Source organism: Chenopodium album, chromosome 12 (assembly GCF_948465745.1).
Source record: "Chenopodium album chromosome 12, dcCheAlbu1.1, whole genome shotgun sequence".
NCBI lineage: Eukaryota > Viridiplantae > Streptophyta > Magnoliopsida > Caryophyllales > Amaranthaceae > Chenopodium > Chenopodium album.
In genome coordinates this window covers 52020055-52038115 of record NC_137845.1, presented here as the reverse complement: position 1 = coordinate 52038115, position 18061 = coordinate 52020055, and the positions used below count along the sequence as shown (strand labels likewise).

The 18061-nt window shown below is 35.7% G+C and overlaps 1 protein-coding gene across 2 annotated transcripts; it reads left to right on the top strand.

Annotated features, from left to right (window-relative positions):
• Positions 1-1022: 1022 nt before the first annotated feature.
• On the top strand, positions 1023-18061 carry LOC145570608 (B3 domain-containing protein At2g36080-like). 2 transcript variants are annotated; one of them, XM_081629737.1, is made up of 3 exons: positions 1023-1981; positions 3017-3285; positions 17209-18061. In XM_081629737.1, the coding sequence occupies exons 1-3, from the start codon at positions 1204-1206 to the stop codon at positions 17260-17262; spliced, it is 1101 nt and encodes a 366-aa protein (XP_081485863.1). In that variant the 5' UTR covers positions 1023-1203; the 3' UTR covers positions 17263-18061. The 2 variants fall into 2 exon arrangements, with proteins under 2 accessions (XP_081485863.1, XP_081485862.1); XM_081629736.1 differs by having other exon boundaries at positions 1027-1981; positions 3011-3285.

Here is an 18061-nt window from a genome sequence, read left to right as displayed (position 1 = left end):
AATTATTCAAAAAACCTCGAATCTCCTATTTATTTATAATATATAATCTGATCTAAAATGATACACTTAAAATTATTTAACATATCAGAGTAATATTTTGTATCATTGAGGATTCTCCACAAATATAATCTCAAATCATCTCCATCAATTTTGATGCACGTTTATATAACAAATTAATCATATCTTATGTTATAACTCTATCTGTATAAATCTGACCCTAACCAACCTCATCATTTTAGATCACTCCAACCTTCTTCGCAACCCTACTAAAGATCCTATAACACCCCCAAATAATTAAAAAAAAAAATGATGCTAGTGAGTAAATAAAAATCATATCAGATCAGGTCAATTCTTCTTAATAAAAAAAAAAAAAATACTCCCTCCGCATTTTTAAGTGTTCCATTTGAGTTTAGACATGCACTGATACAAAACTTTAACCAATAATATATTTAATTATTAAAAAAATATAAATTACAATATTAGAATATTAATAATCTATTCATTGAAATAATTTCTACGTATACTCATAAGAGTATAATTTACAAACATAGGTTAAATAAATAGCGTAAAAACTAAAAAGTCTCAATAAAACACTTTATGGAAAAAAAAAAAAAGGAAAGGGAGTATACTTGAGATGATTACACCAAAACCTTAAGGGGGCGTTTGGTTCAAACTATGGTATGGGTTTGGAATGAGGAATGAAACCTAGGTGGTATGGGGTTGGAACTTGATACTTGATTTCATGTGTTTAGTTTTAAACTAGGAATGATAGTTTTTCTTTTAATTTTAAACAGGTATGGGTATGAGCCATACCCACCTCCCCCCTTGGGTTTCAAAAACCCATACCTTGGGGGTTTGAGGTATGGGTTTGAAAAATGAAATTTCAAGAAACAAACACAAGGTATGGGTTTTGGTCATTCCAAACCCATACCTTATACCTAATATGCTTGAACCAAACACCCCCTAAATTGTTTCTCTTTCTTACTCATTCTCTCTCTCTTCAATTAACATTTATTTTCACCCATTTCCTCTCAAAATCAAAATCAAACACAAAATCACCATTTGATCTCTCTCACTTTCTCTCTCCTCACCCCTTGATATATTCTCCCCTTCTCATCCCACAAAAAAACACTCATTCATTTTCAACTCCTAAAACATTCATTTTCACTCTCTCTCTCCCAAATCCCAAATCCCAAATCCCAAATGAGCCATTTCTCCTTAAACCTGCCTTCATCCGATACACTCTGGTACACCCCAACTACAATGGACCACCACCACCACCACCACCACCACCAAAAACGCCTCCCCTTCTTCTACCATTCCTCCCTTTCCCTCTCATCAAAACTCGACGACGTCGATTCCGACAACAACAGCACCTCCACCGCCACCGCCGCCATTGACCGATCCGAAACAACCTCCTCCTCCCCTTCCTCCGCCGACCAAGAATACATGTTCGAAAAACCCTTAACCCCTTCCGACGTCGGTAAATTAAACCGTCTCGTCATCCCGAAACAGCACGCTGAAAAATACTTCCCCCTCGCCAACGCCACTGCCGTCGCAGATAATTCCGGAGATAAAACCACCGGCGCCATCGCAGGCGGCGGCGGTGTTCTACTAGGGTTCGAAGATGAGTCTGGAAAGTGCTGGAAGTTTCGGTACTCTTACTGGAATAGTAGTCAAAGCTATGTGTTGACTAAAGGTTGGAGTCGTTACGTTAAAGAGAAGAAACTTGACGCCGGCGACGTCGTTTTGTTTCAGCGTCATCGCTTTGAATCCGACCGCTTTTTTATCGGTTGGCGACGGCGCGGTTCCGCTCCGTCGCCTCATCACCATCATCCGGCACAAAGTAATAATCAAATTCGGTACAACAATCATCAGAGTAACTATAGCGTTGTGCCGTCGCAGGGTTATAATAATGGTGCGACTCATCAACACCAAATTGCTTCATTTCCGTCTTACCGTCCTGACTCTCTTCATGCAGGTAAACAAACTATTCGTGTACCTTTTTCGTTATTAACAAAATAAACACCCCAAATAAAAATTAAAATGTTCAAAAAATAAAAATAAAAAATCTCAATTTTAAATGAAAATAAAATTGGAAAAGAAAAATATCGTCTCGTAATCGTAAACTCATCATCAAGTTGGATGTTTCGACTTCTTTTGTTTCTTTGTTCCCTTATTTTTGTTTCATGTGTTTCCTTTTATTTTTTTTTAAAATAAAATAAAATCATGATTTCTTCCCTTTTATGTTTATTTCCCGAAAAATCCGTTTATATCCAAATATTTTCTGAATTAAATAAAATAATACTATGAAGTAAATGAGAAGAAGATGTACGGTTACGCTCGTTAGAGTGCGTGACTGACAATATCCAATTACTTAGGAGGAATGTGGTTCATTCCACGTTTTTTTTAACCATTTATTTTCGAATTTGGTTTAAATTATTTGTTCATTTGAGATCATTTTTGAGACGAGAAAAACTTGATAGGAAGTAAATGAGAAAAGAGGAAACCACTTTGTTATTGTTGTACTGTCAAAGAGTACAAATTCTTGACATTTTTCTGACATATTATGTTGAAAGTCAGGCAAAAATAATCTGATCTGATAAATTAGTTATATGTTATATGTATTTTTATTTGTTAAAAATATCTGAAAAGTTGTTTTTGACTAAACTCAATCACTGAAATCAGCCTAACTAATTTGTTTGACAAGTATAATAATCTAGATAATAATCACTCTAATAATACTCTTAATCTTAATGATAATTATATGATACTATGAGACTTGTATAGTTAGATGGTGACGTATAATTATTAAAGTACTACACACCTACATAATTATATCAGGGAAAAAAAAGGACTAATTAAACAGGCACGTGGGATAACATTAATTAATGAAATAAATTCAGTTACACGATAATAATAATAATAATAATGTTTTAAGTTTCAAAAAGTTAGTTAAAGCCATTAATTAAATATTTTTATATTATAAATAATGATGATGATTTTGTAGGGACAGAAGTTAGGCAAAAGGGAAGAAAATCAGGCGGTGGTAATTCAAAAAGGGTGAGATTATTTGGGGTTAATTTGGAATGCCAAATTGATGATGATTTAGAAGAAGATGAAGAGCCTCAAACTTCTGATGGCTCATCTTTATCTAGCCAAGGTCAAGCTCAACTTCACCCAGGTTCCGGTTTCGGTTCAGGTTACGACGCGACGGGTCCTACCACCTACAATTACTTTGACTACATGGGTTATCAACCTAATCAACATTACCCTTCTCACATGGTACGTTGCTTTCTAATTTAATTAATTAATCTGTTATTTTAAATAATGTTGATTAACCTGGAATCTTCCCACCCAAATCCCTATTTATTTGCTTCCACTAATGAGACAAAATCCAGATGGTATCACTATAATGTAGAATCTAATACTGCTAATACTAATACTGTGCATTAGGGGATGTATTTATTGACTTTATTCGTAGACTAATGTTGTATTGCTGTCTTCATTATCTCTGCACCTGTCTACGTAATCTCTTGAATATCGCGAAATCATTAAATATTATACAATCACTGTTCAGACTCTAGTCAAGTATAGTTTTAATAATATATCCTTTATGGACTAAAAAATAAATATTTCGTGTCAATACAATATTCTCATAATTTAAGTCGACAGATAATAAGAAAAAGGAAATTACTATTCTTACTAGTTATTTAATCATGAGCTGTTTGGTGTACGTACGTAGCTAAATCTAATCCCACATGCTAGGCGGGCAAGGGTGTTTGTACGTATCCTCTTACGATACATACGTGTATGTACCTCGTGTTAACGAAAGATTAAGGAGATCTAATTAATAAGTATTGAGGTGGTTATGATTTGATTAAACAAATGGTTAAGATACTAATTGATTAGAGTAGAAGAATAGTATAGTAGTGTGAGTTTAAGGGGTCCCAAATTGAAAAGGATGGACTTACATGCAAAGATTTTTGCAAATAACAAAGGTAGAACGTGAATACGTGATTGAAGATTAGGACTAGTATGATTAGCACGAGGATTTGTCATTGTCTTGCTTTGCGGACCAAATATACTATTATGTATTTTCTAGAGAGAGAAAGCGAAAATAAATATAAATAGAATAATATTAGAGGTAGGAAAAGAAAAAGGGAAAGGAAGGAGGGGTCAAGGACGGTGAGCTATCACGTTGAACGAGGAGAATTTTGCCACAAATGTTTTCAAGGGTTTTCAACTTTGAATACAACTACGGAGTACTAATCTTACTATTACTATACACGCTCGAAATTAAATACTCCTTCTGTTCCTTAAAAAAATTTCTTATTATTAAATTTTCGTATAATCTGTGTGTTTATTTTGACCATATTACTTCTATTGATACGAATAGTATTGAGTATTACATATAAGTTTTCAAAATGTCAACTTTTTATATATTTTTTGCCGGAATAAGGAGATTTGTGTGGGATGGTCCAAAGGAGTAAATGGAATTTAATTTTACATTTTGTTTTTTGTATGAAAGGGGGTATATAATGATTCATTGGTTGGACTTGAAAGTGTCAATTATATCTGCCGTGTATGAGTTTCCTACATTAAGGAAGAATCGAGGGGTGTCATTTTCAAAGGGTGAGATGGGGGAATGGTCAGGGTTGTGGGGCTTTGCCTCTCATTTTACAGGGTCCATCCTCAGATTTAAAGATGGGCACGGGCCGTGCCGGCACGCGGGCGGCACGGGCCCGGCACGACTCCGGCACGGCCCGGCACGGGCACGGTGGCCGGCACGGCACGGCACGGCGGCACGCCGGCGTGCCGTGGGCCGTGCCGTGAACAAATTTTTTGGGACCGGCACGGGCACGGCCCGTGGCACGGCGGGCGGCACGGTGGCCGGCACGTGGGCCGGCACGCCGGCACGACCCGCCGGCACGGCACGTGGCACGGCCCGGCACGGCCAGGCACGGCCCGGCACGGCCAGGCACGGCACGGCACGGCACGGCCCGTGCCGTTGGAATATGGCCGTTTATGGCCGTTTTCCAACAGCTATAAACGGCCATATTTTCCACCCCATTTCCCACCCAAATCCCCTATAAATACCTCATATTTTCCTCCAAAATTTTCACAATTCATCAACTCATCTCTTCTCTCTTATTCTCTAATTTTCTTACTCCCAAATTCTCAATTCTCAAATTCCTAAAAAACATACAATCTTCCTCTCTTTTGTGAAAAGAAAAAAAAAATTCCTACTCTCTTATAAATTTTACATTTTTACTATTATTACTTGTACTAGTCTACTACCAAAAAAAAAAAAAAAAAAAAAATTGTTATATTTACATTCGGGAAATTAAAAATTCGGGAAATTATAAATTTGGGAAAGCATTGAAGCGTCATTGTAAGATCTAACTCAACTTTATTTTAATTTGTTATTGTTATTGTTATTGTTATTGTTACTATTATTAATTTATTATCATTATTACTATTATTATTATTATTATTATTATTATTATTATTATTATTATTATTATTATTATTATTATTATTATTATTGGAACTACTTAATTATATAAAAACTACTTTCTATTTTAATTGTGGGTTATTTGGATTGTTGAAATCTGTCTAAGGCGGGATTTGGGCTCTGGACAACGTCGCTCCTAACCTCTCCTACCTGGGATCTCATTGATCCAAGTAATCTACTATTATTATAATTATTTTTGAAAATTTAATTTATATAAAAACTACTTACTAATTAATTCTCATTGATCTCATTGTTGTTAATTGTTACTTTGTTATTGTTAGTTGTGTTATTATTATTAATTAATCATGGCATCAAACCCGAACGTTTCCTCCTCCTCTAGAAAAGCCAAGTCAACACGTAGGGAATCACCAAACCCAAACACTTCAATGTCTATGCCCCCCCCTAACATGCCCTTTCCCTCTCCTAACATGCCCTTTCCAAACACTTCCACCCCTTTCTTTCATCCCCAAAACACGGGAGGGCAAGAACAAATGGATGATATGGCTCCTTGGACCCAATTTCAACAAACCCAATTTCAACAATATGAATTTCCTTTTCCTCCTCCTCCTCCTTCCCAAGGTAGCCAAACACAAGCTTGCGGGTCGAGTGAACCATCCACCCATAATCCTAACATATTAGAGTGGTGTACCGAAGAGGATTTTGCTCAAACCAAAAGAAAGAGTGGATGTTGGGTACATTATCAATTAAGTAAAGATGGAAAAAAATGCAAGTGTCGGACTTGTGGTAAAATTTTCTCGGCCGATACCAAGGGAGGGACGGGACACCTTACTAGGCATACAAAAAAATGTGGTGGACCATCTAGTGATCCAACCCAACCTAAAATTTCTCAATTCCATCCACAAGGTTTCATTTACAATTACGAGAGAGATAGGGATGAACTTGGGAGAATGCTTGTACATGCAGAACAACCTTTTCTTTTCGCCGAAAATGATGCCTTCAACAACTATATTAACCGAGCACTACAACCAAAACACAAAAAAATGTCCCGAAAAACCGTTCGATCTGCTGCCATGAAGACTTATCTAGAGTACAAATTGAAATTAGTAAATGAATTAGCTAATCTTCCTTGTAGAGTTTCTTTAACCGCCGATGCATGGGATGGTGGGTACGGACTTCACTATTTATGTGTTACTTGTCATTGGTTAGATAATGAGTGGATGTTACAAAAACGCATCATTCATTTCAAAATGCTTGAATACCCTCATACCGGTCTTAACATTTCACATCATTTAATGGAAGCTATTGATGCATATAGTCTTAGGGATAAAATCATGTCTATGACTTTCGATAACGCAACTTCTATGACATATAGTGCGAATTTGGTTAAACCCCAATTAACCGATTTAGTATTAGATGGAGAAGCACTTCATGTTAGATGCATTTGTCATGTTCTTAACTTGTGTGTGAAGGATGGAACACAAGCAATTGGTCCATTTTATCACAAAATACGGAGTGCTATTTGCACTATTAATAGCTCTAACATGAGATATCAAGAATGGAAAGGTTTTTGCAGGCAACAACGGATTAAAACCATAAAAATAGCACCGGATTGTCCAACTAGGTGGAACTCCACCTATGAAATGTTGAGTCGGGCAATCGAGTACAAGGTTCATTTAACACTTTTTTATAATATGAAATATCCACAAAATGCTTTACTTGAAGATGATTGGGCTAATTGTGAAAAATATATGCAGTTTTTACAATTACTATATGGTATGACACATTGTTTTTCTTCTGTATATAATCCTTGTGCTCATTCTTTTCTTAGCAATGCATGTTTACTTGCACAACTTTTTGCGGAACACCGATCAGAACATGTTTATCGTGGATATCTTCCATCCATGGAGGATAAATGGCGTAAATATTACACCGATATTCCTAAGATTTATATTTTTGCTTCCATTTTAGATCCTAGACAAAAATATGATGGCACCTTTTTATTAATTGATATTTATTATAGTAACATGAATTTTGAAGATGATGTTGAAACTTTTAAGAATAAGGTGACGGATGAGTTTTTTAATTTATATAATGTTTATGAAAGTAAATATGGAACCGTGTCTCGATTTGCCCCTTCTCAAACATCCAAAAATGTAAGTAAACGGGCCAAAGGTTTATTTGCACAAGCTGCTAACTTGATGTCTAAGTATTCAGGTACAGAATCATCATCATCTAGGAGAACTCAAAGCGATGTTTCGGAGTTGCAAATGTACTTAAGTTACGACTTCATGAAAGGCATGGACGATGAAGAGAAGTTTGGCCTCGACATCCTCGATTGGTGGAAATCACAAGCCGTGAAACATCCAATTTTGTCGGCAATGGCTCGTGATATTTTTGCTATCCAAGTCTCCTCCGTTGCTTCCGAAAGAGCTTTTAGTGCGTCGGGAAGAGTTCTAGACGATAGAAGAACAAGACTAAAACCCGAAACACTTGAAATGTGTGTTTGCTTCAAGGATTGGTTGGATGCCGAAACTCGTTCTCAAGATCGTACTTATGCACAAAACGACGACGATGAAGGAACGTCGACTTCTTTTAGTTCTCAATCCACTCAATTGGCGGATGAACTTGAACCTCTAGGAGACGAAGACGAAGATGAAGACGAAGGCGAAGACGAAGGCGAAGACGAAGACGACCAATAATAATTACATGATTACATATTTACATTATACACTATTGTATTCTTTTTGTATTATCGAACTTCGTATTCCGTATAATAAATGAAGTTATTCAATATTCATACACTGTTGTACGATTTTTAATTATCATTACTTATTTTGTAATTTTGTATTATTGAATTATCGTACATTCGTACGGTCGTACCGGCTACCGTCATATAATAAAATAAGTTATTCTTCAATTTTTTGTGTTTTCGGATTATCGCACTAGTATTTTTTTTTTTTATTATATGCATTTTTGTTTTTAATTCGTTTTTTTTTAACATTTATTTTTTTTTTTTAAAAAAAAAAAATAAAAAATAAATTAAGGTCGGCACGGTTTGGCCCGCGGCCCGGCACGGCACGGCCCGCTAGGCACGTGGGCCGTGCCGTGCCGTGGGCTGGGGTGTGCCAATTTCAGGCACGGCACGGCACGGCCCGCCGCGGAGCCGGCACGGCACGGCACGGCACGGCCGCCACCCCGGCACGGCCAGGCACGGCCCGCGGCGGCACGGGCACGGCCCGTGCCCATGTTTACTCAGATTACAGGATTAAGATTGGATGGGAGTGAGTGTGGTGAGTTTTTGGGATAGGAAATTAATGTTTTTGTTAAGAGTTAATTAATTTAGTCAAGGTGTGAATGTCCACACTCCAATTCTTCATTGCATTTAATGTAGTAGCCAACCCTAATTGCCACCCTCTAAGGTTATAGCCCACAATGTAATAGTGGTTCTTACTACTATAAATAGCCATGTAATTTCACTTGTATGATACACAAAAATATTACCAAGAGTAATACATAAAAGAAGTAATACTTCTCTTATTACCTCCTTCTCATAATCCTCTAATTTCTATATATTTCATAACACGTTATCAGCACCATCTTCAATCAGGTATACTTATACCGATTATCCAATTTTTACAAAGATTCAATTTCCTTCACAAAATATATTTTGAGGAGTATGCTCTATAGTTGCCCATATGGGATCCTCTATACCAGAAACTCACAATATATTTCTCCACAAAATTACTCCACATAATTAGCCATGTTGATTAAAAATGAGGATATCAATACATACCTTATTTATGATACTTAGTTTGGTAACTCTCATGCATGGTTATAGAAAGTAATATATAATTACTTTTGCATGTGGAAATATTTGTTGTATGCATGTTAATAGAGTAAATTTCATGGTCACACAAATCATGTTTATACTTACTTACTTGTGCATAATTACTAAAATGAAAAAAAAAAAATGATGCAGCCTTTATATTTATTTAATTTTTAGATTACACACTTTTATGTTTCTTTCAGTTTTCAAACCCTTGACCTCATGAATAGATTAGGGTTCTCGGACCACTACGGCTTGCATCCCAGTGTGATACTTATTTACTTTTGTAAATATTAATAGTTTGATTACGATTATTTTACCAGTCTACTAGAACATTGTATGATACTTTTACAGTAGTGTAAAGCTGAAACGGATAATTTACCCCCCTATAAAAGGCGGATTACACCCCCTTATTTCACCATACAAACCTTATCCCCTCCTTAAACTTTACCCAAATTATCTCCTCTTCTTCTTCCTCCATCTACACCGGTCACACACCATGTTCCCCGTCGACAACCGACAACCACCACACCCCTTTACCTTTGAAGAAGATTTAAGGAAATTAAAACTATATTTAGTTTTAATTATGGCCCTAGTAGTTTTATTAATGGCAATGATGATTTTCATCATTTTACATAAGTAGCGCTCGGTTTTTCGACAAAGGGAATTCATGCATGTAATCTCCGTAGTACTTCAAGTTTTTTTTGTCTTCTAGGTAGATTATAAGTGCATTTTGTTATAATAAATGTTTCTTTTGTCTTATCATTAATGTATGTCATTAATATTATTATTATTATTATTATTATTGTTGTCGTTGTCGGTGATGTAGTAATAGTAGTAGTATTTATTGTTATTGTTATTGTTATTATTATCATTGTTATTGTTATTATTGTTGTTGTCGTTACTAACGTAATTATCATGTTTAATTTTAGCTTAACTTTATGTACATCATAATAATAACCCAAGGGGGAGAAGCAAATATGTTTTAAATGGATTATTATTATGATTACAATTTGATTACTTTAATTATCACTTGCTTAATTGGCTTAATAATAATTACCTACTTGATTGTAGTTAAAATGGGAGACTTGATGAAAAGACAATTTGACGTATTAGACTTGTCCGGACATAATTATCTTGAATGGACAGTTGATGCCCAAATGAATTTGAAGGCTCAGGGATTGGAACATACAATCAAAGAAATTACCATTTACATAACAGTTTGAAAACTGAGTATTTAATGGTGGAAAATCCCAGAGAACTATGGGATAGCTTGAAAGGAAGATATGACCACCATAAAAGGGTACTCCTTCCTTCAGCACAATTTGAGTGGACAAACCTGAGATTTCAGGACTTTAAATCTGTCAGTGATTATAATTCATCACTATATAAAATCGTATCAATATTGAGATATTGTGATCAACCAGTCACTGAAGTGCAAATGATAGAGAAAACACTCTCTACATTCCATGCTAACAACATTGTATTGCAACAGCAATACCGTGAAAGAGGCTTTGCAAAATATTCTGAGCTTATTTCTACATTATTGGTTGCTGAAAAGAATAATGATCTTCTGTTGAAGAATCACAACCTAAGACCAACTGGGTCTCAAGCATTCAATGAAACAAATGCTGTAGAAAGCTCAAATCCACCTGAGACAAATCTTGCTCATAGAGGTGGACGTGGAAAATATAATAATCGTGGCAGAGGTCGTGGAAATTTCCGCGGACGTGGCCGTGGACGTGGTTATGGCCGTGGTAGAGGCCAATTTCCCCCTAGAAACAACACTCAAAGGGGGCATCAACAAGGAAACAAAAATCAAGCCACCACAAAAGGAAAAGACACATGTTATAGATGTGGCATGACTGGACATTGGGGACGTACTTGTCGTACGGCCAAACATCTGGTAGAACTATACCAGGCTTCCATTAAAGGGAAAGAAAAACATGCCGAAGCAAATTATGTTAATGAAGAAAATGTCCCTGGAATTAGCCTTGATGTGTCTGATTTCCACATAGACAATGGTGAAGCTGGTGGTGAATTTATCTTTGGAGAGAATAATCATGTTTAGATAATTCATCAATTACTATGATATATGTTTTCATTATGTACTTTTCTTGTATGTTTTTTTTTTTCATGTTCAAGTTATGTACTCTTAATTTTTCATCATTAATAAAGTAAGTCCAGTTAAATTATCTTAAACTAATCTTATACTTATTATTTTATGAAGATATGGATCTGCCCGAAGTTGGTTCCAAATTTCAATGCCTTTTGGACAGTGGAACAACACACACTATTCTGAAGGATAGAAAATATTTTTTAAAGTTAAAATTATTTCAAGCAAATGTTAATACCATTTCTGGGTCAGCCAAGCTAATAGAAGGTTCTGGAAAAGCTTGCATAATACTCCCAAATGGAACAAAATTAATCATTAATGACGCTTTATATTCGAGGAAATCTCGAAGAAATCTTATAAGTTTTAAAGATGTGCGTCAAAATGGTTTTCATTTAGAAACAATGATAGTGGATCAAAAGGAATATTTATGCCTCACGGCAGAAAAACATGGCAAGAAACATGTGTATGAGAAATTGCCAGCATATTCTTCAGGGTTATATCATATAGATATACGACCAGTTGAAATAAATTTGATATCTAACCAGAAGTTAGATAATAAGAATCTGCTAAATTTATGGCATAATCGTTTGGGTCATCCTGGTACATGAATGATGCACAAGATTATAGCAAATTCAGTAGGACATTCAATTAGGAATGTTAAAATCCCTCGATCAGATGAATTAACATGCTCTGCATGTTCACTTGGCAAATTAATAATAAGGCCATCTATGAACAAAATTGCTACTGAATCTCCAACATTTTTAGAGAGGATTCAAGGAGACATTTGTGGACCAATTAATCCTGCATGTGGACCATTCCGATATTTTATGGTATTAATTGATGCCTCAACTCGATGGTCACATGTAAGTCTCTTATCCAGTAGAAATGTTGCTTTTGCAAAACTCCTTGCTCAAATTATTAAACTAAGAGCACAATTTCCAGACCATACAATAAAAAGAATAAGGCTTGACAATGCTGGGGAATTTACATCCCAAACATTTAATGATTATTGTATGTCGATTGGAATTGTTGTAGAACATCCAGTAGCTCATGTTCATACACAAAATGGACTTGCTGAGTCATTAATTAAGAGACTACAATTGATTGCAAGGCCATTATTGATGAGATCAAAATTGCCTTCATCTGCTTGGGGTCATGCCATAATACATGCGGCAACTCTAATTAGATTGAGACCAACTGCTTATCATAAGTTCTCACCACTACAATTAGTTTTTGGTCGAGAACCTAATGTCTCACATCTAAAAATTTTTGGTTGTGCGGTGTATGTTCCTATTGCTCCACCCCAACGAACAAAGATGGGTCCACAAAGAAGGCTGGGAATTTATGTTGGGTTTGAATCACCCTCCATAATTAAATATCTTGAACCAATGACCGGTGATTTATTTACGGCCAGATTTGCCGACTGTCATTTCAATGAGACAGTATTCCCAGCCTTAGGGGGAGAGAAAGTAGACCCACGAAAGAAAGAAATAGAAATCATTTGGAATGCAACACAATTGTCAATGTTTGATCCACGAACAAATATGTGTGAACAAGAAGTTCAGAAAATTGTTCATTTACAAAGCATTGCAAATCAGCTGCCTGATGCATTTATAGATGCAAAGAAAGTGACAAAATCACATATACCAGCTGAAAATGCCCCTGCACGAATTGAAATTCCATCTAGTGATAAGATCATTGAAAATGAATCTCTAGCACGCCGAAAGCGTGGAAGACCACTTGGTTCAAAAGACTCTAAACCAAGAAAATTAAAAAGACCTGATGAGATCAACAACATTCCCTTTACGGAAGGTCAAGAAAGACAAAGTACAAATGAGAATAGAGAAAAAGATGATAATCCGAAAGGGGATGAACAAGATGACCATGACATCGATAACAATGAAACTTCAATAAACTTTGTTTCTACCAGGAATTATTGGAATAGAAATGATGTTATCGTAAATGAAATATTTGCATATTCCATTGCAATTGAAATGGCATCTGACGAAAATGATAGTGAACCAAGAACAGTAGAAGAATGTCGTTGCAGGCATGATTGGCCAAAATGGAAAGAGGCAATGCAGACAGAGTTAAAGTCACTCGAAAAACGAGAAGTGTTTGGAAAAATAACCCTTACACCAGAAGGTGTAAAACCAGTTGGATACAAGTGGGTATTTGTGAGAAAACGAAATGAGAAAAATGAAATTGTAAGATACAAGGCAAGACTTGTAGCCCAAGGTTTTTCTCAAATTCCAGGGATTGATTATGAGGAGACATATTCTCCCGTAGTTGATGCAACTACGTTAAGATTTCTGGTAAGCTTGACAGTCTCAGAAGGACTAAAGATGCGATTAATGGATGTAGTAACCGCATATTTATATGGGTCACTCGATACAGATATTTATATGAAAGTCCCAGATGGACTAAAATTACCAGAAAACCACAAGCCTAGACATTTACTTTCCATAAAATTAAAAAGGTCACTTTATGGATTGAAACAGTCTGGGAGGATGTGGTATAATCGTCTTAGTGAATACCTTATGAAAGAAGGGTTCAAGAATAATCAAATCAGTCCTTGTGTTTTCATTAAGAGATCACAATCAGGGTTTGCAATTGTTGCAGTTTATGTTGATGACTTGAATATCATTGGAACCCCAAATGAACTTGAAAGAACTGCAAAATACTTGATGAAAGAATTTGAGATGAAAGACCTTGGACAAACTAAATTTTGCCTTGGATTGCAAATTGAGCACTTAAATAATGGTATTTTCGTCCATCAGTCTAACTACACCGAAAGAGTGTTAAAACGTTTTTTCATGGACAAAGCGACCCCAACAAACACCCCGATGATTGTTCGGTCTTTGACTATGAAATATGATCCATTTAGACCTCGAGAGGAAAACGAGGATGTCCTTGGTCCTGAAGTACCATATCTAAGTGCAATTGGGGCTCTAATGTATCTAGCTAACAATACTAGACCAGACATAGCTTTTTCTGTGAATTTGTTAGCCAGGTTTAGCAACGCACCAACGAAGAGACACTGGAAAGGAGTAAGACACTTACTACGATATCTACGAGGAACAAAAGATCTTGGTTTGTTTTATCAATCAAGGCAAGATGCCACCCTCATCGGATATGCAGATGCTGGATATCTATCAGACCCACAAAACGCCAAGTCACAAACTGGATATATGTTCACCTATGGTGGAACTGCAATTTCTTGGAAATCAACAAAGCAAACCTTAACTGCGGCATCATCAAATCATGCTGAGTTGATTGCCCTTTATGAAGCAGGACGTGAGTGTGTATGGCTAAGGTCAATGATCGGCAATATCCAAGAAGAATGTGGGATGAAAGAAGTAACTGAAAGTCCAACCATCATTTACGAAGACAATACTGCATGTATTGCACAAGTAACTGAAGGATATATTAAAGGTGATAGGACTAAACATATATCCCCAAAACTGTTCTTTACACACGATTTGCAGAAGGAAGGGAAGATAAATGTCCAACAGATCCAATCATCTGATAATCTTGCAGACTTGTTTACAAAGTCCCTACCTTCGAAGAGTGTTGAGCGGTTGGTCCACAAGATTAGGATGCGTCGTCTTCATAAACTATGTTAAAATCAGGGGGAGCATTATATGCACTGCACTCTTTTTCCCTTCGACCAGGTTTTTATCCCTATGGGTTTTTCCTGACAAGGTTTTTAATGAGGCAGTACACTAAAGCATATAGTAATATATTGTTGTACTCTTTTCCCTTAGCTATGGCTTTTATCCTAAAGGGTTTTACCTAGCAAGGTTTTAACGAGGCAACATATACCCTATTCTGTATGGACATTCAAGGGGGAGTGTTAAGAGTTAATTAATTTAGTCAAGGTGTGAATGTCCACACTCCAATTCTTCATTGCATTTAATGTAGTAGCCAACCCTAATTGCCACCCTCTAAGGTTATAGCCCACAATGTAATAGTGGTTCTTACTACTATAAATAGCCATGTAATTTCACTTGTATGATACACAAAAATATTACCAAGAGTAATACATAAAAGAAGTAATACTTCTCTTATTACCTCCTTCTCATAATCCTCTAATTTCTATATATTTCATAACAGTTTTCCATTTCTTGGCATTTTTTTGCATTTTCCTACCCTCTTTTTTTTTGTTGGGTATCTAAGAGTGTACTATTATTCCGTTAAGAGGTGGGTTGGATCTTTCAGGATCCTTTTCAGATTTTTAGAGCAATCAGTGTGAATTGAACGCTCTATCTTTATCCTAGTAAACATAAGAGTTTTATTTAAGGAGGATCTAATAATAAACTTCTTATCTTTCTCTGACCTTGACCCTCGTTAAGTGCTCATACTTCATGGTATTAGAACACAATTAGAATTTTCAGAGATTAACAAGGTGTAGTAAAAAGACATGTAACCATGAATTGTATAGGATTCTTGTAAGGTTGCATTCGCATGACATCTCAGGTGATATCTTATTTTTTTGCATCCAAGTTGTTAGTAGATATAGATGATGGGCCAAATTTCCCTTGATAGAGGGAAACAAAACAAATTAAAAACATTTGTTTTGTTGCAAGGGAGGTGAAGGGGATTAGTTTTGTAAGCATGTGAAATTCCAAGTAAAATGGGAGGTGTGATAGTGTTGACATTATAAATTCACGCGTACCAATGGCGGGGTTACATAATCATGTGCCTCTTTTGTACAGCTTAGCCATGGACCACGAACCATATACATAGATGGCCCCTAGTTTATGTAGTGGGGGTGGTTTATTACACAATTAATGATTATATTATTTTATTTAATTCGACGTCCTACTTGTATAATACTGCCTCTGTTTCTTTATACACGCAACAAGTTGACTTTATATATAGCAAAGTGACTTTATTAATACACTCATTAAAAGTCAACTATATTAAAAAACGGAGAAAGTATTTGAAATTATTATCATTATTATTGTTTTCAACTTTTGTGTGTATAGCATCTTGATCCCAGGTGGTCCACTAACTACATTTGTGTAGGTTATACATGTTCCATACCTCATCTGTAATTATCTAAGGGATTGTTTTCGTTGATACGTCACTTTAACACCTTAATATAACACCAAATTGCCCCAACATCTTCCTCTCTAGCTTATTCTTTGAATTTTCCACTCCTTTGCCAAATAAATTTCTTACTTTAACTTCGAAACTTTGTTAACCTTTGTGAAAACCTTGTTGTTGGTCATGATAAAACCTAGTCCTTTTCGGACTATAGAACTCCACGGATCTTAGTTTTGAAGGTTTAACTTCATCGTACCCCGGTGTACTAGTCTTGTCTAACGAAATGATGTGATCATAATATCGATTTAGGCCATTCGGCTTATTAATAGAAAGTGGCCTAATATTTTGAAATGGACGGCCTAAATGATAGTTGAAATTTCGAATTGCACCAAGATGAGATACCTATAATTTCTTTGTGGACCTATGAGAATTGTTTAGCACGTGCATGACTTGTTTAAATATATATAGGGTTGAAAATTAGGAGTGGTGAATATTCATACATGCATATAAGTGGGGGTATATATATTAACACTTTGAAATGATATTTGATTGGATTTGCCATAACTTTTGGAATAGACAAAATGTTATGCTTCACTCTGTTTTTCCCTGTTTATACTTTATTAAAATTTCTACAAATATACTATATGATGTGAAAATTTTTAATTGCTATATGTATTTATTTTTTACTATTTTTTGGCACTAATAATAATAATTGCACCATGTGGGCTGTAACAGGACATGAATTTCCCTCAAGATGTCAACCAAATGAGTAATAATCGGCTAAGATAAGATCACAAGATGTGACGTGCCCTATATCCAACCCCCCAACTTGCTAGAGGTCAAACTTACTACACCAACATTACATTAAACCCAAAAAGATTGGGGACGATAATTTATTTTTTGGTGTAAAGAGAGCCGTAGAGCCTTACAAGGCATTGATGTAAACAAAATTTAAACTCGGGAGTTTGAATAGCACCCAAAAACTGAGGAAGTGTGGTGACATGTTTAATTACTGTATGATGAAACTAAATGAGGGGGTAGAAAATCCCATAATTTCAGGCATTATTCTCTCATACAGTATTATATTTATATTTACCAAAAATAATTAAAAATGATGTACAACTGGTAGTAGTCAAGTAGTGCTCATGATTTAAGTCTGAAAAAGAGAGTCCCAAAGGCAAAGGAATGGAGGAGAAATAGACAGCAGAGGTGAGGTGAAGAGGTATGGCAACACAATGTGGGCCCTACTTTTGTGTTTTTTGGGTATTTGGGCTTTTATATGTACAATTTGCCCATTTCCAACACGTGGCATTTTGGGTCAATACCTTCCAAAGAATCTATTTGGCTGATGACAGAAAAGTCAGATATTTACATATTCTATGCTCTCCAAATTATTATTTTTTTTATTAAGGAGATGAAAAAAAAAGGAGAGAATTCAGGCCCAAAAAAAAATTGTTACAAGGCCCTTTATTTAGTTTCTAACCTGATCTAGTTAGTGAGAAGTCTGAGAACTGAGAAGAGATGTAATCTTGTAGATTCACTTTGTTCTTGTTTTTATAATAACAATGTTTTTATTAATTTTTGTTGA

Excerpts from the sequence above, each read along its gene's own strand:
- LOC145570608 (XM_081629736.1), top strand. The coding sequence starts at position 1,204 with ATGAGCCATTTCTCCTTAAACCTGCCTTCATCCGATACACTCTGGTAC. Across the intron at positions 1,982-3,010 it reads TCCTGACTCTCTTCATGCAG|GGACAGAAGTTAGGCAAAAG; the intron begins GTAAACAAACTA and ends ATGATTTTGTAG. Across the intron at positions 3,286-17,208 it reads AACATTACCCTTCTCACATG|GACATGAATTTCCCTCAAGA; the intron begins GTACGTTGCTTT and ends GGGCTGTAACAG.